Source organism: Acromyrmex echinatior, chromosome 2, assembly GCF_024713525.1.
Source record: "Acromyrmex echinatior isolate Ae372 chromosome 2, ASM2471352v2, whole genome shotgun sequence".
NCBI classification, from domain to species: domain Eukaryota; kingdom Metazoa; phylum Arthropoda; class Insecta; order Hymenoptera; family Formicidae; genus Acromyrmex; species Acromyrmex echinatior.
This window is the reverse complement of record NC_141853.1, coordinates 8,834,026-8,858,772: the sequence shown is the minus strand read 5'-3', so window position 1 is coordinate 8,858,772 and position 24,747 is coordinate 8,834,026. Positions and strand designations below refer to the sequence as shown.

Below are 24,747 nucleotides of genomic sequence, written 5' to 3'. Positions count from 1 at the left end.
CATGCGCAAGAAACGTTTTTTGCTTGTACAGAAGGTAACGTCGATTCACGAAAAAGGAATAGACGTCAGTCTTTAGATAACACTGGACATGGAAAGTTCGAAATATAATGGATACCAAGGTGTTTATAATTTCAAATTATTTTAATTGTATGCGAAAAAATCCTTAAGAAAATACGTTATTAGAAATATATGCAAATGGTGGCATCATTTATAATTTTACGTCTTATATTTTCATTATTAACGAAAAAATCGGGATTATCTCAGTAAATTTGTGTTTCTTATGAATTTTGTGTATCAAAGTTTATATTGTAATAGTTTTAGTTACATCCTATATGTACATTTTTAGAATATTATGTGTCTATTATTCATTCATTTTATAATAATATTCATATAACATTTTAAGATTTTTATATCTTATAGGAATAGACGTAATAGATATAGACTGCAATTCTCTATTTTTAATCTTAGAGCATTCGTGCTACGTAAAAACAGAACGCGATATTGAATAATTATATCTTTTTATAATTTGCTTTGTGTGGGGAGCATAATGAATACTTGGAGGATGGACATAATGTATTTTTCTGAGAATAGAGAAAGTGATATATAGAAAAGATTTCAAAGAGAGAGAAAGCAGTACGCACTAAGTTATCTTCCTTTTCCTAAATTAATAGTGACGACTTTATTGGAATGTGCAATCTATATTTAGTTAATTATATCTAACTGCAACAAACAAAATCATTTATTTTTGTTATTTATTCGTGAATAATCTTTAGACTCTTGCATGATTAATACAAAATGTTCAAAAATATCTTATTTTAAACTATTCCATGCAGTGCGTTTAGTTCAATCATGGATACATTTATGACGGTTGGAATTGTATATTATAAATCCTATAATTATAAACAATGTACTTATTTAGATTTTTGCAGGTAGATTTCGAGTGGGCGGTGAAATTAAATCGTTTTACTTTAAATTTGATTGGACTTTGGCCGAAGACTGCACAAAATTCTCAGCAGAAATTAATATGCAATTTTCGAGTGCTGATAACTTTTTTGGGATTACTTGGCCTTGTTATTCCCTGTATACATTCCCTAATAAAAATTTTCGGAGACGGTTTACTAATGTTAGATAATTTACAATTTACTTTACCAGTCATAAGTTGCTTGATTAGAATCATGATTTTTTGGTGGAAAAAAGAAGGTATACATCATTTTGTTCATTTATATAATTGTTACAAGCTTTAAAAGTATGTAACTTACATATGAATTAAATATTCAAATTCAAATTGATGATTTCAAATACATATAGATCAATTCACTTACAATTACGATAAAATTAATTCATATATTAATATATATTTTTATGTACATATAGACTATTTTTCAATAGGTTGTTAAATAATAAAATTCCTGAAATCCGTACATTTTAAATTTTTTGCATCTCTTGAAAATCATATATATGTACATCTGATTTATTAGAATTAAATATGTATCATCTTTTTTTAATAAAATCTTTTTATGAGAGAATCAATTTTGCTAATTACTTTATATAGAACATATTACAAAAGATTATAAAAAATTACATCATATTAAATCTGTATATAAATACTCACATATGTACAGAGTGTTTGATAAGCGATGAGAAAACTCTTGCATAGAGTATAGCGAATTAAATTGAGTCAAGAAGTCTTCTACCATTTTACAATTTTTACAATAATTAACAAGATATTAATTACTAAATATCGCCGAATATTAGTTTTCAATAATTTTCTATTCAAGTACTATCAACTTTACAGAAAAACGGCAAGTGACAAAAATTGTTTATTTTGTCTCATAGAGCTCTGAGAATTTGTTCAGAATTTTTTAGGACCGCATTTTTACTTTACCGAAATTAGTTGATAAAAATAATTGCCAATATAAGAAAATGCAGTATTAAAAAGTTGATAAAAAATTCCAAAGAAATTCTTAGAATTCTGTGAAAAAAAAAAAAAATTTTTGTCTCTTGCTGGTTTTCTGTAAATGATAGTACTCGAGTAAAAAATTATTGAAGATCAATATTTGATGATTTTTAATAATTAATATCTTGTTAATTATTGAAAAAATTGCAAAATGATAGAGAATTTTTCGATTCAGTTTAGTCCGCTCTATCACTATGCGAGAGATTTGTCGTTATTTACCAAATACTCTGTGTATTCATTTAGAGATAAAATACTTTATATAAAAAATTTATATTTATATACATTATATGATATCTATATTAACAAGATTGGTACGTTATGAACTAACATTTTTATAGATTTGTAATAATATTTGTAACATTGTAATCATGTTTTTCTTCAGAGAATACGAAAGTAGTGATAGTATTTTGATGTGTTCTTTTTTGAATCTTTACAAGTTAAGATTAAATTTAAACATTTTAATTCAGCAACCCTGTAAAATTAATATGCATAAAAAATTATTTACTTTTAAGCTATTATACCAATTATGAATATGATTGCAAAGGACTGGATAATGTTAAAAAGTAATCAAGAGAGGAACATGATGATCCGAAGAGCACAGAATGCACGTATAATTATTATCTGTTCCTATTGTATAATGGCATTAGCGTGTTTCTTCGTCGCAGTGTTACCTATTTTTGGAATGTCAGTAAGACTAACACCTAATATTACTGACCCAGGAAGAATACCAATGCCTTTACAAACCCATTACATTTACGATATAACAAAAAGGCCTCAATATGAATTAACATTAATGGGTCAAGTCATCTATGTAGCTATCGCTATGATGATCTATAGTGCAGTAGACAATTTTCTAAGTCTTGTCGTTTTTCATATATGCGGCCAATTAGATATTCTTGAGAATCGTATCCAATATTTGGATAAATATATAAATTATCACAAAATATTAAAATTCTGCTTAACAAAACATATCCGTTTGCTTAGGTTCGTTATTTGTAAGAAAACGTATACATAAATAAGATAATCTATAATAATAAGATAATCTACACAAAATATATGATTAAATATATTTGCTACATAAAATATCTTTTATAGAGCTATTGATATTATTGAAGATACTTATAATGGAATACTTCTCTCTTTATTTATATATTTCGCGATACTCTTCGCTTTCTATGGATTTCGAGTAATTAGCGTAAGTATTGTATCTAAAAGTTAAATAAAAAAATGTTTATGTCTAAATTGTCCTACTGAATAATGGTGTACACTTTAATAATTATAATTAATAAGTTATTACATTTATAAAGGAGAAAGGTTAATAAAGCCGTTTTGTGCTCCTCTTTTGTGCTCCTCTTATATTATTACAAAATTGAAAGTTAATACTGATAGTAACAGAAATAATTATGTTTTTTTGTTTATGCTTTTCATAACTTAATTAGCTTTTTGATGAAGGAAATAATATATCGATCACTCACTCAATCTATTTCATATCCACTGTTATCAATATATTTACGCACATGTGCCTATATTGCGTCCTTGGCGAAATTTTAGTGGCTCAGGTAGTTACATAAATATTTTATTCTATTTCAAAATTATAAAGTGATGTATAATTTTGCATGTTAACTGTAAACTATGTATATAATATATGTTTAATTTTTATTTATATATGAAGCAATGTATATAATAATTGATATCTAAAAGTTTAATATTTTTAATATTTTTAAGTGCAATAAAATATATTATGCGGCATATAGTAATAAATGGTATATTATGGATCCAAAAGTTGCAGAAGATTTATTGCTCTTAATGACAAGAGGTTCTAAACAAATTTGTCTCACTGTTGGAAAAGTGTCTCCTGTTACAATGGCCACATTTTGCAGTGTAAGATATTTTAATGTTTGAGTATAAATATCATATTAAAATATAATATTATTCAAGATTATGAAAATGTAATTAAAGTAATTATAGTACCTACATAAAATTTGAATTATTTATTTTAGATATGTGTACAATCTTATCTTAATCAAACTTTATAATTATTTAACTATTCAATTTAAATTATTATCATATTACCATTAAAAATTTGTTTTTTAGTTAGTAAAAACATCTGTTGGGTATATATCCGTTTTGCATACAACAAGAAGGTAATAATAAAAATGAAAGCATGTAAAATTTTTTTCATACAATTTTTGATAGAAAATCAATTTAATTACATCGGTAATGACGTATGATTTATAAATAAATATGTCTTAATGCAATTAAATAGACTACGCCACTATTCTCTTAAATAATAATACAGATGTAAAATTTAATTTAATTTTAAAAGAATCATAATTTAAAGGAATGCTTTCTCGTGAAAATTACTTTTTAACTTAATCATTTATTTTATACAACGTATCATTAAACATGAACGTCAGCAGAATTATTTGTAAGGGAGTGCTCAAAAAAATTTAAATTTTCGAGCATCAATTAACATAAGTTATAGATAAATTCATTTTGACAATATAACGAACATCTTTGGACATCAACGACTCAATTTTTTGTTCTATTGATTTTTCTAAAATGGATTTTCCAAAGTTTTATTACAAATGTTAATATTTATATATTGAATTTCTGTTAAAAAAAATATATTTTTTATTGCGATTACTTCCAACTAAATTAATTTTGTGATTTTTATATATTAATCTCTTTATTTTTATAATATTATATAAGTTACAAAATTATATATGTGTACTCTTTAATAGCACATTTTCAATTCCAGTTGAAAATCCCAATACATTATACATAAATGTTCATAATGTAATGATTTGTTACAAACAATCAAAGATAACCACTAATATATATTCTGTCGCATTCAAGCTCATAGCTACTGTTACAAACTTAAAATTATATCTATTATCTACACTAAAAGAAAAGATTGGTTGCTGCAGCCAATTGTTGATTGTGTTAGCCTATTCGCAATGTCAGTATAAGATTTCAATTGACTAACGCAACCAAAAATTGGTTGCTGTAGCCAATTAAAAATGCTATGTCATATTTAACCATCTAATTTGCTGCAGCAATCTTTTCTTTAAGTGTAGCAATTGTAATTAATTTTTATATTTCAGATATTAATATTAATTTGTAAAAATAATTTTATTTCCTTATTGCTTATATTTAAATATCATATGTAAATTTATTACGCACACATAAAGCTAGAATGTAAAAGTAGAGCTGTTCAGTAAAAATTATGGTATTACGGAAATCAATAATAGACAACAATCTGATACGTATAAATTAGATTGCTGGTCAATTTTATGGCTGCTGCAGCAAATTAGATGGTAAAATATAGCATAATATTTTTAATTAGCTACTGCATCTAATTACATCATATTCAACCAATCTTTTCTTTCAGTGTGTACTAAACATTTTTATTTTATCCATAATAATAATAATCATAAATATTATATAGATTTAAAGATGAATGATCTAACAATAGCACTTTTATATTTTGCATTTATTTTGAAAAACTCGATATAAAAACAAACAATAAAATTTTAATAAATTTATTTAAAAAATTAAAAAACCATAAAAGCGATGCACGATAAATTCTGTGCTATAGTGTACTAAAAGCTGCAGTCATGCACAACAGAGGATTATAGAAGTATGAAAATATTAATCGATACACGTATACTTATACATGTTTTTTTCTATCACTATATCATCATCTGATATTCTGCAATTTTTTCCTGCGCATCTTATAATCGGCAATAGCTGGATGTATAACTTGATGGAAATTTGAAATAAGAGTAAAAACAGAATATTTAAAATACTTTGTTGCAAGTTGATCGTTCGATACTTTCGAGAAGCAATATTGTAAGCATGCGCAAGAAACGCTTTTTCCTTGCATAGGAGGTAATGTCGATTCACGAAAAAGGAACAGACATCAGTCTTTAGATAACACTAGACATGGAAAGTTCGAAATATAATGGATACCAAGGTGCTTATATATAAATTTCAATTATTCTAATTATATATGAAAAAAGTCTTCAGATAATACCTTAATAAGAATGTGTGCAAACAATTGTATTACAATATATTTACAATCTATGTTTTATGTTTTTATTGTTAACAAAAAGTCTGTATCAATGAATTAGTTGTTATTACTATTATTTATTATTATATTATCAGTTATTTATTATTTCCTGAATCTTTAGATTTACTTGATTAGTACAAAAATATCTTATTTTAAACTATTACACACAGTGCGTTTGATTTAATTATTAATACATTTGTGTATTTGGAATTGTATATTACAATTTTATGAAGTCTGTACTTATCAAAGTTTCTATAGGTAGATTTCGAATGGGCGGTAAAATTAAACCGTTTCACTTTAAATTTGATTGGACTTTGGCCTAGGACTGCACAAAATCCTTGGCAGAAATTAATATGCAATTTTCGAGTGCTGGTGGTGCTTCTAGGATTAACGATCTGCATTCTTATTCCTTCTATACATTCTCTAATAAAAATTTTTGGAGATAGTTCATTAATGTTAGATAATTTACAACTTACATTACCACTCATAAGCTCTTTGATTAGAATCATCATTTTTTGGTGGAAAAAAGAAGGTAATCATCATTTTGGTCGCATTTTATAAGCTTTAAAAATACAATAACTTATATCTAAATTAAATGAGATCTAAATTAAATCAGATTAACATTAAATATAGCTTTAAATACATATTTATAGATCACTCAATTTATTTACATTAATAAAATTGATTTATATTTGGAAATATACATATACTATATATTTTTATGTACAGACTTGTTTCATTAGAGTTGTTAAATAATAAAATTTACGAATTACATATTTTAAACGTTGTTTACATCTCAAAAATTATGTATATTTATGAGAATTAATTATTTATTAGAATTAAATGAGTACCTTTTCTTTAAATAAGATCTTTTTATAACAAAATTGATTTTGCTAATTATTTATGAAAATATTGTAGAAGATTATAAAATATTACATTATTTCAAACCTATATGTTTGCATATAAATATTCACACATATTCATATAGAGATAAAATATTTACTTTTTATAAATAACAGATTTTGTATGATGTATAATAAGATTAGTACATTCCAAAATTATCAATTTTATTAATTTAAAAAATTGTAATATTATTTTTCTTGAGAAAATATGAAAATAGTGATATTATTTTCATGTTTTCCTTTTTTAAATCTTTTACGCTTAATCTATTTAAGCTTAATATATTTTAATTCAGCAGCGCTGTAAAATTATTGTGTATAAAAAAATGTTTATTTTTAAGCAAATATACCAATTATGAATATGATCGTGAAGGATTGGATAACGTTAAAAAGTGATCAAGAGAGAAGCATGATGATCCAAAGAGCACAGAATGCTCGTATAATTTCTATTTGTTCTTATTGTATAATGGCATTAGCGTGGTTCTTCATCACAGTATTGCCAATTTTTGGAATGTCAATAAGACTAACTTCTAATATTACTGATCCAGGAAAACTATTGCCAGTACAAACTCGTTACATTTATGATATAACAAGAAGACCATATTACGAACTGACATTTATTAGTCAAGTCATATACGCAGGAATTGCCATGATAGCCTATTCTGGAATAGACAATTTTCTAAGTCTCTTAATTTTTCACGTATGCGGCCAATTAGACATTCTAAAAAATCGTTTAACACATTTAAATAAGTACATGAATTATCATAAAATGTTAAAAAGTTGCATAGCAAATCATAACCGTTTGCTTAGGTATGTTACTTATAAGAAAATATATGGGTATATAGAAGCAGAATTCATGTAAAACGTGTCATAAAATATATTAATACATTAAATATCTTTTAATAGAACTATTGATGTTATTGAAGATACATATAATATAATACTTCTCTCCTTATTTATATATCATGTAATTCTCTTCGCATTCTTTGGATTTCGGATGATCAGTGTAAGTATTTAAATGTTTAGATAAGAACTTATTAAAAAAAATTTGCTTAAATTAATAATACTTAGTAAAAAATATATTAATATTAAATTAACAGATATTCAATTTTAATAAAAAGTTACTATATCTATGTAATGCTATTTTAAAATTCTAAATTAATGTTATTAAGAAAATTAATTTTTTTCTTATTTTATAAATTAATTAGCTATTTGATGAAGGAAATGATATGTCGATCACTCATTTAATATATTTTTTCTCCGTCGTTATAAATTTATTTGCACACATGTGCCTATATTGCGCTCTTGGTGAGATTTTAATTGCTCAGGTTAGTTATACATACATATAGCATCTCTTCACAAGAAAAAATGACACAAATAATAAAATATAATATTGTGCAGAAGGAAAGAAAATTGCGTATTTTTAAATTAATTATTTTGACAATATGAAACATAGAACTAATAAAAAGTTGCTTATTTCAAATTTCAATTTGTTCTAATAGAAAGTTGAAGTATATTAAACAATTCGCACATAATATAGAATACGAAAAATTACAACTTGTGTTACATTTTTGCAAAGAAATTGTTATATATTTTTTTATTATAAAGTTGTAAATTGAATGTTACTTCAATTAACTCTACATTATATATATATATATATATATGTATATGTATATATATAGAAAAAAAATTTGTTGTGCCTTCAACACAAAAACTGTTTATTTGGTGCAATTTTTAACAACTAAATATTTTATTTATATAACAAAAAAATTAATGTCTGTCTGCCCCCCCTCCCCACTTAACTAAATCTTAATAAATAAATTATATAATAATGCGTTATTTATATATGCTTTCAAAATCCGCAAAAAAAGAAATTTTTGTAGGAGACTGAGTAAGCTGTTAATCAGCCCTGTGTTAATAACAACCAATTTGGAAAATCAAATACACAAGATTTATGAGCTATTTATGCGCTTTCATATTCACATAGTTTCAATTTTTGTGCTGCATCCCTTAAGGCACTTCCCTCTTGGAGTCATATTCATCCCTAAGTCGTTTAAAATTGCAAAATTACACTATCTAACTATGCAAAATATATTTTCAATGTGCTACTAAGCAATTTCTATTTTTACGCGACGTAATTTTGCAATTTTAAACGACTTAGGAACGAATATGATTGCTCCAAGAAGAAAGTGCCTTAACAAATGCAGCGCAAAAATTGAAACTATGTGAATATGAAAGCGTATAAATAGTACAAAAATTCTGTGTAAAATTCTGATCATTTTTCAAATCAGTTGTTATTAACATAGAAGACAGTCTACTCAGCCCCCCTCACAAAAAAATTTTTTTAATTAACTAAAATAAGCACAAAAATTATTTTTGCGGATTTTGAAAGCGCATAAATAACCCATTATTATATAATTTATTCATTAAGATTTAATTAAGTGCGAGGGGGAGAGAGGCCAGCTTTTGCAACATTATTTTTCTGTTTCGTAAATAACAAAAATATTTGTTTATATCAACTAAATAATTTAGTTTATATAAAATTACAGATTTATTCAATACATTTTAACAAAAGTTTTTTTCAGTATATTTCAATCAAATTTTTGTTGTTATAAAAATTCTAAAATTTTGTTGTTACAAAAGTTTTCATAAAACAAAACATATTTTTTATTGTTAGTGTCATATGATAATGGCTAATTTTTATTTTAATACATACAATGTACATAACAGTTGATATCTAAAAGCTTCTGATATTTTTAAGTGCAATAAAATATATTATGCAGCATATAACAACAAATGGTACACTCTAAATTCAGAAACTATAGAAGATTTGTTGCTCTTAATGACAAGAGGTTCTAAATCGGTCTATCTGACCGCTGGAAAAGTGTCTCCTGTTACAATGACTACATTTTGCAGTGTAAGTTTTGTCTTGAATATTAAAATATTGATATCACTAAAATTTTGTTAAAAATTATTATAGCATCTGTATTACATTTTAATATGTATATATATTAGGTGTTGGAATTAATTCGTAGCGTTTTACAAGTGATGGGAAGTACTTTCATTAATGTATTTTTTAATGCTCATGTGAAATAAATAACATTCTTTCATTAAAAAACGCTACGAATTAATTCCAACACCTAATATATAAAGTTCGATTTTTTTATTTTGATCTATTTATGTACAATTATAATAATACAATATGTATAATTACGGTAAATCAAAGTTTATATTGTTAACTATATAACCATTAAAAAATATATTTTTTTTTATATTAAAAAATATATTTTTCAGTTTGTGAAAACATCCGTTGGTTATATATCCGTCTTGCACACAATAAAAAGTTGAAAAAAAAAATAAGAAGAATGTAAAATTTTTTCGATGTGCAATTTTTAATAGAATATTATAGCTTATAAAGCTTGAAAACAAATAAATCTTATTGCTTTATTTGTGTGAAACATGACATGTATTATATTAAGCAGTAACAGAAAAATTAAAAATTTAAATTAAATTTAAAAATATCGTTGCAGATATAATAGTTCCATGAATTTTAAAGTTAAAACATCCAATTAAAGCATTAATTTTATTTTAGCACTGATTTTATGCAATATTATATAATATAGATTAATCAGTTTGAAATGTTCGAACTATATAATAGTTTATATAATATTAGGTGTTGGAATTAATTCGTAGCGTTTTACAAGAGATGGGAAGTACTTTCATTAATGTATTTTTTAATGCTCATGTGAAATAAATAACATTCTTTCATTAAAAAACGCTACGAATTAATTCCAACACCTAATAGTTTAACCTATTTTAAAAGCAATTCATTTAATAAAAAAGTATGTCAAATTAAAGTATGTCAATCGTTTAGTTTTTATGATGACTTCTTATATTTTGAACAATTTTATTCCATATGGACTATACTACTAGTGGCGGCACTCATTGAAATTCTCCTTTAATAAAATAAAATAATTTTTTTATATAAAAATTGTTAGTATTAAAACTATAGTTTTATATCAAAAAATTCCTAGTTTATTTTCAAAAATCTAAGATTTTTAATATGTTATAGATATAATATTTTAATTACTAAAAATATTAACCAGTTATATGTATATCCTTTCTGTTTAACATGGAAAAGTAATAATTTTTCCTTCAAAAAATAACATTTTAAACAAATTAATTTAAACATATTCGTTGTATTTATATAACAAAAAAAATGTTATACTGTTATTGATTTCTAACTTTTTAAATAAGTTTCTAGAACGTTTTATAAGTTATTATTAATAACAAGAAAAGGATGCAGTAAAATAATTTTCTTTATCAATTTAATTTAATTAAGTGTAGGCACACTAGTAATACACTACATTATAATATGTTACTTACACTACAATACATTATTATCAAGTGTAGTAGATATAACTGATTACAGTTTGACATTATAGCATAAACTAAGACTGACATCGATGACAAAAAAAGTAAAAAGCATCTATAAACTGTTATTCAAGTTTTTTAATAGAATGTAAAACTCAAGTGAGTAGACATGTTATGGTCGTTGTACATTTTTAATGATTCACTTTCAAAGTGATCGACTCTCTTTTAGAGAATATTTCCCACACGCAGTGGGTATTGCATACAAAATGACTTTGTTGCACGAAGAAAAAGCAACCGTCAGTCTCTACTTAACACTCAGTATGGATACTTCAAACTTCTTGGGATGTCGAGGTGCTTTATTACAGTTATCGTAATCACAATTGATCAAGATTATTTCATAAAGAAAGAATATTTTAGATTAATATGAATATATATGATTATGCGTTCGTTAATATAATTCGAACATATTCTTATTTTTATCTTGTATTCTTCTACGACACTCAATGTAACTTCCATGCAAAATGTTGAATTGCTAAGATGTTGCAATGTTCCATGTTAAAATGTGAATGTTTTTTCAATGTTATATCTACATTTTATATTATCTATATTTTTTATTTTTAATATTTCAATATCACTTATTTAAATATAAACAACAATAAATTTTTATTTTTATTTTAATAGTAAATTTTAATTCTAAATTAGATGCAATACAACGTAAAATTTTTATTTCATGGTTATAATTTATTATTAGATAATAATTAGTTATTAGAATTCATAATAATTTACAAAGTACATTAAAAACTGTTCTCTATTCTATATTTATATTATAAATTTCCACAAATTATCAGTTGATAGAGCAAATACAATCTAATAATTAATTGATACTTCTATTAATGTTTATTGTTATTATAGTGTTTATTATTTACATTTTTCATAATATTTTTTTATTATAATACTTCTTGAAACAGATAGATTTCGAATGGGCGGTCAAGATAAATCGTTTCAGTTTAAAATTAATTGGGCTTTGGCCTAAAACTGAATACAACATTCAAGAGACGTTAGCATATAGTATCCGCCCTTTAATTATTGTGCTAATAATAATAATCGGTGTTCTGATTCCTTCAATACATTCATTGATAAGAATTCATTCGAATATTATGCTTCTGATTGATAACTTGCAATTTACTCTACCGGCTATTACTTGTGCTGTCAGAATTATAATACTTTGGTGGAAGAAAAAAGGTAAATAATTTATTTTATATAATTTGTCTTAATCAAAATACTAATAAATTGTCTTGTATTATAAATTACTATTGTGTAATCTCCTATTTCAATGAAACATATAATAGATTTTAGAACAAAAATTATTTTATAAAAGTTAAAAAAAAGAATTCTTATTTTACACGCTGCGATGTAAATATTATTCGAGAATGTTATATAAATAATTTTTTATTCATAAGTAACAAATTTTTGCAAATTTAAACAATTTTGACTTTTAAAGCTATTTTATGGATTTTAAACATGATCGCGGAGGATTGGCAAAGATTGAAAAATGCATATGAGCGAAGCATGATGATCAAAAGAGCGCAAACCGCGCGTATAATTATTATGTGCGCATATAGTGCAATGATAATAGCATTTTCTTTCGTTGTCGTTTTACCTATTTGTGGAATCTCAATCAGATATTTGACAAATGTCACTGATCCAGGCAATCTGTTGCCATTGCAAACATATTATCCTTATGACGTATCAAAGAGACCGCAATACGAATTGACATTCTTTATTCAGAGTATTGCTATTTTCTTTGCTATCTTGTCTTATACTGGTATTGATAATTTTCTCGGACTATTGGTGTTTCATATTTGCGGCCAATTGGAAATTCTTAGATATCGTATCACGCACTTAGATAATTTTATCAATTTCCATGACATTTTAAAAAAGAATGTAATAGATCACATCCGACTACTTAGGTATTCGATAAATATTTTATACATATGTATTTCTGCATATTATTTTATCAAATTATTATGTATTAACCCTCAGTACCCACATCTCAAAAAAGTTCCTATCTACTCATATTCGGGTATTTGTAACCCAGCGTTTTCTTTTGCTTGTATCTCAGATTATAGTGCATCGATTTTAAGTATTAATTTTTTTTAATCTATATTTGAAAACAAAAAAAAGAATTTTTGAGTTAGAAAATCTAAAATGTCGTATCACAAAAGATATTTTGCAATAAGTGAAAAGGGAGCGAAAAAAAACGTCTGAACAATGAAAATCGGGAGGGGAGAGGTTACGCTAAACCTTTGTGGGTACTAAGAGTTAATTAATTATGTATTAATCAAATTATAAAAGAGCACTGTATATTTCTTACCCATATATGAAAATATTTCTAGAACTAGTATTCATTAATTCTCATATATTCTTCCAACTTTAATCGAAGATAAATACAATATCATTTTATAGAGCCATCGCTGTTATAGATGATACATATAATATAATTCTCTTAGTATTATTTTTATATTTCGGTATACTTTTTGCTTGTTATGGTTTCCTGATAATAAACGTAAGTGTTTAAAAATATTTCACATATTTATCGCGCTTTTTAATTTGTGTTAATACATTAGAAAAAAAAAGAATTTATCATATTTATATTTTAACGTTTCATATTTATTTAATGTTATTATTCATCTAATGCAATTTACTTTCATATTTAATATTCACAATACAATTTTCTTCCAAAAATAAATTGTATAAAGATTATGTCTTATTTACACGTGTGTCATTTAGTTAATAGAAAAGGGAAATAATATATCAATTACTCACTTGACATATGAAGTATGTATTCTTGTCAACACATTTGGTCATATGTGTGTCTATTGTGCTGTAGGAGAAATTCTAATGGCACAAGTAAGTTGAATAATATTTTTTTTTATTTTTTATTGTATTTTCACGATGTTAGTACTAATGTCTAGAAAAATATTATTTTTCCTAGAATTTCCCATCTCTATCAGTTATAGAAATTATATTGTCAATATTAATTGTTAAAATATAAAATCATACATAATATAAGATAAAATTAATACTTTAACTAAAAATTAAAAAATTTTAATGCTTTTTAGTGCAATCAAATTCACAATGCTGTGTATAACAACAAATGGTATACTTTAGAGCCAAGAAGTGCAAAATGCTTAATTGTCTTATTAATTAGAAGCAACAAATCGAATTATCTTACCGCTGGAAAAGTGTTTCCTATGACAATGGCTACATTTTGTAACGTAAGGTGTTAAATGTATAAATTATAATTTTACAATATTATATAATATTATATAATATTATATAATATTACATAAGTATATATATATAATTTCTGCCTTTATCTTTGAACAGAAATTGGTTAATTAATATATTGTATAAACATTATATACGTACATATAAAATCTTTCTTCACATGAAACTTAACATTCATATTTATCTTCAATTATACTTATTATTGTATATTATTACTATATATATATTATTTAATATTTATCTTCAATGATAATTATTTTCTTTTTCTTACCTGACTTAACAGTAGCTAATTTACTACATGCTTTGTTTTAATAGTTTGTATATTTGCTTATATATTAGACATAATATATTTTTCAGCTCATAAAAACGTCAGCCAGTTACATATCTGTTCTCCTTACAACAAGAACCTAATCGAAAATAGAGGTAAATTTCAACTATGCATGATGTAAAAAATCTATTACATTGAATTAATTATGTAATTAATTAATAAATTATAATAATAATAACTAACAGATTAATTGTATGAATTTTAATAATACTGAGATAAATAAAATAATATTCTTACATATCTAATATTTTAAGCACAAAAAAGATATAGTATTGAGAAATTTTTATAATTTTTGAACAACTTTAATAAGCATTTATTAGGTGTTGGAATTAATTCGTAGCGTTTTTTTAATGAAAGAATGTTATTTATTTCACATGAGCATTAAAAAATACATTAATGAAAGTACTTTCCATCACTTTCTACTATTTTTGACCATCTTTCGGGCAGTGAATGAATACCGCGTCGGAAGAACTGTTCATCTTTAGATGAAATCCAGGAATCGAACCATTTTGTACAATCTTCGTAAGATGTGAACTTCTGCTCGCACAAGCTATGAGCTAATGATCGAAACAAGTGGTAGTCGCTAGGTGCAATATCAGGAGAATACGGCGGGTGCGGTAGCACTTCCCATTTAAGTGTTTCCAGGTATGTTTTTACCGGTTTTGCAACATGTGGGCGAGCATTGTCGTGCAGCAAGATGACTTTATCGTGTCTTTCGAAGTATTCCGACCGTTTTTGCTTCAATGCACGGCTCAAGCGCATCAGTTGCCGTCGGTAGAGATCTCCAGTAACGGTTTCATGCGGTTTTAGCAGTTCGTAGTATATGACACCCTTCTGATCCCACCAAATACAGAGCAGGAGCTTTGAGCCATGGATATTGGGCTTTGCCACTGATGTTGATGGTTCGCCGGGCTTAACCCATGACTTTCTGCGCTTTGGATTGTCATAATGGATCCACTTTTCGTCACCGGTAACAATCCGATGCAAAAAACCTTTTCTTTTCTGCCGTTGAAGCAGCAGTTCGCACGTGAGAAAACGTCTCTCAATATCCCTTGGTTTCAATTCATATGGGACCCAATGTCCTTCCTTCTGGATCATGCCCAAACTTTTAAGACGTTTTCCTATTGTTGAGAAGTCAACTTCCAATGACGTAGATAATTCTTTAAGTGTTTGACATGAGTTTTCATTGAGCAGTGCCTGCAAATCGTTATCTTCAAATTTTTTCGGCTGACCAGGTCGCTCCTTGTCATCCAAGTCGAAATCACCAGCTTTAAAACGTGCAAACCACTTCCTACACGTTTGCTCAGCCAGAGCATGTTCACTATACACATCCACTAAAATACGATGAGCTTCAGCTGCACTTTTGTTCATATTAAAGTAATGAAGCAAAACTCCCCGCAAAAACACTTTATCTGGCACAAATTTTGACATATTCAATGAATTATACAGTATTGTTATTTATGATTTCAAGAAAGGTTATGTACGGCAAATGACGTCCTGTGATAGATGTTTACAATGTATACAGAACTATATGTAACAACGAAATAGTGTACTGCTTGTGCCATCTCTTGTAAAACGCTACGAATTAATTCCAACACCTAATAATAAGCACGTTTTGACATAAACATGAACTATCTCGTAAATCTAATTGAAAATTTTAATATTCATTTCTTGTTAATTATAAATCTTAATATTTTATATAGAATAATAGAATGAATTAATTGATGTAAAGAAAATATAAAGTGTTTTTCAAAATAAATATGTAATTTTATATTGTGCATTACATAAATTCTTTTTTAAATAATGTATTTTCTTTATATCAACTAATTCATCTCATCGTTCTTTAGATATATATATATATATATTCTATAGAGAGATATATATAGATATACATAAAAGTATTAAGATAGAATTACCAAAAAATGAACAGTTTACGAAATATTCTATATTTCATAGCAAAATATACATAAAGAAAGTATAAAATGTCTCAAATAATTAATTTATATATATATATATATATATATATATATATATATATATGTATAAAACTTCATTTTACTATTATATGCAGAACAATTAAAGGAATCGTATTATGTGAAATAAATTCTATAATTTTATTTAAAGAATAGCTATAAGGTTCATATAAAAAAATGTCTTATCGAAAATTAATTTTATTTGTCTTCCTTCAAATCATATAACTTTTGTTTAAAATAATTTTGTCTACTGGGTTTAGATTCGACATATTCTGATGATTTATTTTATGTTCTCTACCCAATATATTTAAATATAACTATGAGGAAAAATTTTATTAAAGAAACATTTGCATAAAATGAGTTTGAATATTCCGTATATTCAAACAATTTTATATTTTATCGATAAAGCTAAAATAATTACGACAAGTAAATATTCTTCTACTGTAAACACAATAATTGAGAAAAAATTAATCAATCCTCATTATTTGTTTATTAAATAGGTTATAAAGACAAAAAAATTATTAACTATATTCTCAATTATATTCTCTACAATATCACAATATTATATTTATTTTAAAACTGCAAATATAGATAAACCGAATAAAGACTTTAATTGCAATAAAAAAGCAATATTATACACAAAGTATTGCTCATTATATATAATACAAAAACAAAAAATTATAATTTAGATCACATGCAATGCTCAAAATTGATATAAGTAAGAACTTAACAAGAGGGTAAAAATAGGTTGCCAATAGACATTTAACAACTCCTCAATGTTATACCAGTTTTTATCTACTTCGAATGTTGCACACACGAGGCACTGACAAAAATTTTACAACAGGAAAGATTTAAAATTTTTTTAATTCATCCTTTTTATGCAATAATCATGTATCACTTTTAAAAACTTTTATTATGCATATACTCGTATGTATGAATTATCAGTTAAATGAAAGTTAATATTCTATAAGGAGAAAGTAGATATCAATGGATAATGAAGAAACTGTAATAATAGCTAAATTCTATGGTGGAATTCTGTGATCGAATATCATACATATGAGGAACTCCTCTATGAAAAATGTCTACACTCGGAAAGTGAGTATGTGAATGAGGTCCAATACCGTAAAATATGAAATAAAAATACCTATATACTGTATTAATTTTTACAATAAAAATAATATTACTCACAATTAGACGTTACGAGATGACTATAGATCAGACTATAGATGCCACAAAAAAATCGATTACGATTGCGTAAAAACGACTGCTACATCTACATAACTTGAAGCATGACCAACTACTTATCAATCAGTCATTACTTCAGTTATTATTCATGACTGCTTTGAACGTTGTTGCACTAATAATTGTCCGCAGTTGCACAATAAGAAGGGACACGTAGAATTTTTTCTGCCACTAAACATCTCGTTTTTAAGGATTTTTATTATGCACATGAAATATCACCCTCGTTGTATAGATGCTAAAAAAAACAGAGTTGTCAGTTCATCTGCTACATTCAACATGGAAACATCAAAATGTCTTGTGTATCGGAGTCATAATAGATATGATTATGGATCATTATCAAAAAAAGGTCAGATAAAATATATTTCATCTAAAGTGAAACATATGATCTATCAAACTCTTTTTGAAACAGATTTCGAATGGGCAGTGGAGTTAAATCGATTTAGTCTAGAATTAATTGGACTTTGGCCTAAGTCCGAACAAAATACATGGGAAAAACGTTTGTGCAATTTACGTGTACTTCTTACTTTCTTGATAATACTTGCTTTTGTGATTCCCGCTATACATTCTCTAATAAGAGTCCATTTTGACATTTTACTTGTAACGGATAATTTGATGTGTACTTTACCATGCATTACTAGCCTCTTAAGACTTATAATTTTTTGGTGGAAAAAAAAAGGTAGATAATGTACCAATTTGATTGATACACGATATGAAATGTTTACAATACATATACGTTTTATATATCAGCATAAAATTAATCTCTATTTTTTGTAATTCTAAAATGGAATTAAAGATTTATTTAAATTTATATTGAATTTTAGAGAAAAACAAAATATGTTAGATTCATGTACCGCAGTGTTGTTATTAATTTATGTACAATAATAATTATTTATATTTTACATTTATATATGTAGAATTGTTACAATTGGGGACTAATCATACATAATTACAAAAATTTTTTTTAATTAACTAGAAATAAAATTGTTTTCTTTATAAATTGTTGGTCATTGACTTCGAATTTATAAATCAATTTGCTCTTTATTACGCGTTTAATTTTCTATAATTCTTATACAGTCAAAGAGAATAGTGGAAAATTTGTGAACATTGAAAAAAAAATCATTTGAAAAAGACAAAAATGCAATTTTTTAAAAACCCGCCACTATATTTCTCGATTATCTAAAAAATATGATAGAGCAAAACAGTTTAAGGCTTTTGTGTATTTACTTAATCTATATTGAATCGTGTCATAAGGGAGAAATGTGTCATAAGCGACGCTTTTTTTATTAACAAATATTGCTTGACAGTCCAAAACCTCTATATTTAGTTGAATTAATTAATATTTTTTTGAAACAGTAACTTTTTTTTCTCAGTATACGTAGTTAACATTTATTTTATTATATTGTTATTAATTTCTTGTCATTATATTCTTAAAGCTGTCGCACCGATAATACATTTAATTGCAAACGATTGGATAAAGACAACAACATCTCAAGAAAAAGCAATGATGATAGCAAAAGCGCAAATTGCAAGCATTATTGTCACATTTGGATATGGCATAATGGGAGCGGGCATGATTATTATGATTGTTTTGCCTTTATTTGGTTACTCGGTGAGATACCTGTCTAATATTATTGCAGATTCGGAGAGACCATTCCTAATTCAGACATATTACATCTACGATACAACAAGAAGTCCACAATATGAATTGACATATGTTGTTCAAAGTATTGCCGCATTTCTTTGTACCGCATGCTATACAGGCATAGACAATTTTCTTAGTCTTTCAATATTTCATATTTCTGGTCAACTAGACATTCTGAGAAATCGTCTCGTGCATTTACATATTGTCGCCAATTTTAACAACGTTTTAAAGAGTTGTATAATGGAACATATAAGACTGCTTAGGTATATATTATCCAAAATACGTGTTCCTATATATATATATATATATATATATATATATACAATAGACTCCGGACATCCAACAATGTTTTTTCGTCTCCCAAATTATTCGAATACGTTAAAAAGTTCTCGTAATGATAGCATTACGCGGGATTTTTTAGAATACCACACTATCGTCGATCAATAATAAAGTCAGATAATCCGGAAGATGAAAAAAACGCTGTCGAATAATCCTACTATATCTGTAGCCTACTATCTGTTTACTATATGTGTTTCAAGTGTAACATATATATGTAAATAATATGTAAGGATCAAATAATTAAAAAAATATTAATTGCAATATATGTAAATAATTTTGTACATAAATTTTTTTATTTTTAAATAAAAACGTTCAAGAGAGGGAATCCGATAATGAACGAAATTAAGTGCAGTGCGCAAGTCGATTATAACAGCGTTATTGTGTTGAAAGATACGAATCAAAATTATTTTGAAAAAGGCTGCTAAGTAGTATATAGATATCTAGTTACAATTTGAATGTTGAATTCTATCTGCTAAGTTTTTCGTGTCTCTAAACAATTTCGGTGATTTCTTTAGTAACTAATAACCAAAACAGTTTTAAAAAACATCTGATTAAATTTTACTTAGCTTTCGCTTAAAAATATTTTCAAGCATTAAAATATTCATAAATTGAACAGCAGATCCAAAGGAAAATAAAACTTTACAATCTGACATTGTTTTTTATCAATTATTACAAAAATTGCCAAATTTTTTTACAAACTTATACAAAAAAATTTAACTGTAAAGAAATCAATTAATTCAGAACCACGTTACGTGGCAAACTTATTAACAATTATGATATTAAAGTATATTTCTTATCAAAACAGAAAATTGTTACTTCAAAATTATATTAAAGATTTAGACAAAATTAGTACTTTTAATATATAATAATACAAAATATCTTTTTATAGATGTGTATATAAACATGATAGATATTTTCTTTAGTGTAAAGAAATTTTCTTTAATGTTATATAAATGACATTTTCTAGATTTATTAATCATGTGGAAGATATATTCAGTATAATATTGCTGATACTATTTCTATATTTTGGTACACTCTTCGCTTTCTATGGATTTTGGATAATAAACGTAATTACTTTACAAGAATTTTTGTTATATAATATACTGCTTTATAAATAGTTCATACATAAAATAAATAGTTATATACATAAAAATGACGTTATGTTTAAGTTCCAATTGTAATCAATTCACATTTACACACTTTTTTATCTGTTTTTTATTAACAAAAATTCTAAAATTTTTTTATTAATTATATGTTTAAGAAAACTTTAGAATTTTACCCATAATAATGCACACGAGAGAATTCCGTACTTAGAACATAACACATGTATCATAATTAATACATGTAATCTACCTTTTAATCAGAGTTTTTAGCTAGAGTTACCAATAGTACTCTCTTCGAAGTCGAAAAACGGCGTACTCTTACATTTCAATCACTGAATTCTTTTTTGAAAAATGAGACAAAATTTTAGAAATTATTATTTAATATTTAAATTTATTACTTTATAAAAAAGTTTTGCTTCGCTTGTACTAAAGCTATGTTTATTCTAAAAATGTCATTTATATATATCAATAAATATCAACATTTAAAAAAGAAAACCTAAATTCTTCATCTTTTTTCTTTTTTTTTCTTTTTTTAGAAAGTATATTCTTATTGCCAATCAATGTATTCTTTTCGACCAAGAGTCGGTAACAATAATGATAGCATAACATATGCTATAATATCAAGAATAACATATTATTACAACTTTTAACATATATTTTAACTAACTCACTAGATGTTCGAAAATAGACAGCACTTAACGGTCTTAAACTTGATATATATTTTATGCGTCGTTATCAATACATTCGGTCACATGTGCATGTACTGCGCTGTTGGCGAAATATTAACAGCTCAGGTATAATTGAAATGCTTTACTTCCTATCAATTATTATATTTTTCTATGCACAATTGCAGATTATAATAGATGTATTCTAAAATCAGAAATAATAATAGTAATATACTCAGAAAGCAAAATGTTAACAGAATGTCAATAAATTTGTAGCAAATTTGATCAGAATTAGAAATTAGCAAATTGAGACATTAATTACAGAGAAGTTGAAGTGACAATTATTATCAGAGCTGGAATCAAAATCCATTATCAAATTATCATAGGTCCGATATTTTGAGAAAATTGATCCAATCGGTATACCAATTGCCTCACGAATTGAGTAATTTAAAATATTAATTAACATAATCTCATTAGTAAAGCAATAAAAAATTACTAGAAACCGATCGATGTAAGTGGTATGGGTAACTGAACAGTGTGCAAGTGCGCCGCTCCCGATGAAGACAAGGTCAACTGAATATCATATTTATTCCAATGATTTTGTAAATCAATTTGTTTTTTGAATATAAAAAAACGAGTTTTCACATAGATGTAATACGTTATTCCCCACTTCCCCTCCAGCTATAACAACAACTGTCACATCAACCTAAAATTTCCTTGTAATCAATATCTCATTGCAAGGAATCATTTGGCACACAATTCAATCCAAAAATTGAGGGCCCGAAGAACAGGCGAAAAACTCACCTCTTTTTTTGTCACTCTTTGTTTCTGCACACTTGACTATCTGAGATAATATATCTTTAAATGTAATTCATTTAATATATATCAAATGAAACTTATATTAATAAGTATATATTATGTATGTGTGACAATTATATTCATAAAAGTTTTAAGCTGCAATTGTATTTAATATCCAAAGTTTATTAGTTAATATAAAAAAATTACATTTTAAAATTGCATATAAATTTGAATATATGTACATTATATTGTATATTACAATATGTTGCATGCTATTTTAATAATTCATATATATATTTTTTATGATTTTAAGTATGATAGAATCCACTATGCTGTATATTCCAATGAATGGTATACCATGAATGCAAGAAATACTCGGGACCTAGTTCTTCTAATGTTACGAACCAATAAACCTCTTCATCTAAACTTTGGTAAACTGTTTCCTTTAACGATGGCTACATTTTGCAGTGTAAGTTATCTAGAATTTTAAACATGATTATAGAGTACAACAAGAACAGTCTTTTTATATAAAAAAAAGTAAAGTCAATGTAAAACAGAATTTAAAACATTCAAGTAAAAACATCACAAAATACATAAAAAAATAAAGCATTCCGAGTCAGTTATTCAGCTGCTAAGAGATTTTTTGTAACATTAATGATTTTCCGCTGATTCAGATATTTTAAATTCAGAACTGATTATGAAAATATAATTTTCGCATAAATTGTTATTTCTTTTAATTATTACAGATTATTTTTATAATTATTACTTAATTTGTGTTGCATATATTATTGATTATAATTTATTGATTGCAACTTGATTATATGCCATATTTTATAAAATATTCATAATATATTTAATATCTAATCATATATATATATATTATTATATGTATATCTACATTTTTATATCATTTTTTCTAAAAAATGCCTTTTATTAATTCATTGTTGTATGTTTTGTAGCTGTTAAAAACGTCAACAGGCTACATATCTGTATTACTTACAACAAGGAGTCAATCAAAATTTTAAAATATAAATAATGCCCAAATTAGTATTAAAAATACAAATTCAATAATGATTTAACTAAAAAATATTAACTAATTCAAAGCGTATGTCATGTAAGACACTTGAAAAATTTACGTAGAATGATTATATACATTATGAATAAACTCAATACTTAAATTTTTTGCTGCTGATTATACTACTCATTGATAGAAACTATCAAATAACATAAAAAAGACAAAAAATTAGCTTGAATAATGACAAGAAAAGAAAGAAAAATAAGTATAAGGCATTTCGAGAAAACCGTCGCATGCAATATTAAATTAAAGATAATAGATGATGTATTAAGTAATTAAAAAATATAAAATCCAATGTTACTAAAGATTATATATTTTCATTTTATATACGTATAATGTGTCTTTTATAACATATCACTTATTTAATTTGATATCACTAAAATAAAAAAATGTGAGCGCATCAGCATATTTTGAGATAAATATGAAATATCTCGCATTTCTAATACAAATTTTATGATTCATTTCTTGTTAATTAAATTTTAATATTTTGTATAGAATAATGAGATAAATTAATTGATGTAAAGAGAATATATATTTCAAAATATACGTAATTGCATATTACAAACTGTACAATTTTTTTTTAAAGCAATAATTTTGCAATATAATATTTTCTTTATATAAAATGATTCATCACACTGTTCTATGGATAAAAGCATTATTGAAGAAATACCAATAAACATTTAATATTTCATGCCAAAATGTATGCCTAAATAAAGTATAAAATGTGTCGTATATTATTGACTTTTTACATAACTTTACCTTAGTAGCTTTATATTTTGAATAATTAGAAGAATCATGTTATGTAAAATAAGTTCTATAATTTCATTTTAAAAATAGCCACGAGCTTTATATAAAACATTATCTTTTCGAAAATTAATTAATAATAGACTGAACGAACACTTTAATTGCAATAAAAAAGCAATATTATATTTACATTACTGCTCACTACAAAACATAAATACACAAATATAAAAACAATAAAATAT

General features: G+C 25.4%; 4 protein-coding genes and 2 long non-coding RNA genes across 16 annotated transcripts in view; 4 read left to right on the top strand and 2 right to left on the bottom strand.

Moving 5' to 3' along the window:
* LOC147910453 (uncharacterized) overlaps nucleotides 1–24,747 on the bottom strand; it is a 132,944-nt gene that overhangs the window by 31,998 nt on the left and 76,199 nt on the right. The window lies entirely within an intron of this gene.
* Nucleotides 31–4,220, top strand: LOC105144521 (odorant receptor 9a-like). Of its 2 annotated transcripts, none has more exons than XM_011053477.2 (7): nucleotides 31–119; nucleotides 934–1,200; nucleotides 2,470–2,941; nucleotides 3,053–3,152; nucleotides 3,397–3,516; nucleotides 3,683–3,838; nucleotides 4,052–4,220. In XM_011053477.2, the coding sequence occupies exons 1-7, from the start codon at nucleotides 89–91 to the stop codon at nucleotides 4,103–4,105; spliced, it is 1,200 nt and encodes a 399-aa protein (XP_011051779.2). In that variant the 5' UTR covers nucleotides 31–88; the 3' UTR covers nucleotides 4,106–4,220. The 2 variants fall into 2 exon arrangements, with proteins under 2 accessions (XP_011051779.2, XP_087272209.1); XM_087416083.1 differs by having other exon boundaries at nucleotides 930–1,200.
* Nucleotides 5,833–11,464, top strand: LOC105144528 (4-vinylanisole receptor-like). Of its 6 annotated transcripts, none has more exons than XM_087415953.1 (7): nucleotides 5,833–5,936; nucleotides 6,295–6,564; nucleotides 7,273–7,741; nucleotides 7,838–7,937; nucleotides 8,140–8,259; nucleotides 9,693–9,848; nucleotides 11,377–11,464. In XM_087415953.1, exons 1-7 carry the CDS (start codon nucleotides 5,906–5,908, stop codon nucleotides 11,455–11,457), a joined length of 1,227 nt encoding a protein of 408 aa, XP_087272079.1. In that variant the 5' UTR covers nucleotides 5,833–5,905; the 3' UTR covers nucleotides 11,458–11,464. The 6 variants fall into 6 exon arrangements, with proteins under 6 accessions (XP_087272079.1, XP_087272092.1, XP_011051789.2 ...); XM_087415966.1 differs by having other exon boundaries at nucleotides 5,834–5,936; nucleotides 11,364–11,396; XM_011053487.2 differs by lacking the exon at nucleotides 11,377–11,464 and adding an exon at nucleotides 10,226–10,467 and having other exon boundaries at nucleotides 5,834–5,936.
* On the top strand, nucleotides 11,500–15,108 carry LOC105144635 (odorant receptor 10-like). Of its 2 annotated transcripts, none has more exons than XM_087415683.1 (7): nucleotides 11,500–11,656; nucleotides 12,278–12,547; nucleotides 12,807–13,275; nucleotides 13,772–13,871; nucleotides 14,096–14,215; nucleotides 14,428–14,588; nucleotides 14,954–15,108. In XM_087415683.1, the coding sequence occupies exons 1-7, from the start codon at nucleotides 11,500–11,502 to the stop codon at nucleotides 14,958–14,960; spliced, it is 1,284 nt and encodes a 427-aa protein (XP_087271809.1). In that variant the 3' UTR covers nucleotides 14,961–15,108. The 2 variants fall into 2 exon arrangements, with proteins under 2 accessions (XP_087271809.1, XP_087271816.1); XM_087415690.1 differs by having other exon boundaries at nucleotides 11,572–11,656; nucleotides 14,428–14,583; nucleotides 14,954–15,019.
* LOC147910458 (4-vinylanisole receptor-like) lies at nucleotides 18,341–23,864 on the top strand. Its single transcript, XM_087415693.1, has 7 exons — nucleotides 18,341–18,485; nucleotides 18,549–18,815; nucleotides 19,573–20,044; nucleotides 21,088–21,187; nucleotides 21,898–22,017; nucleotides 23,000–23,155; nucleotides 23,646–23,864. The coding sequence occupies exons 1-7, from the start codon at nucleotides 18,341–18,343 to the stop codon at nucleotides 23,709–23,711; spliced, it is 1,326 nt and encodes a 441-aa protein (XP_087271819.1). The 3' UTR covers nucleotides 23,712–23,864.
* On the bottom strand, nucleotides 21,901–22,993 carry LOC147910459 (uncharacterized). Its single transcript, XR_015548317.1, has 2 exons — nucleotides 22,693–22,993; nucleotides 21,901–22,093 (listed from the first exon to the last, which is right to left on the bottom strand). It is a non-coding gene; the product is annotated as an uncharacterized LOC147910459 (long non-coding RNA).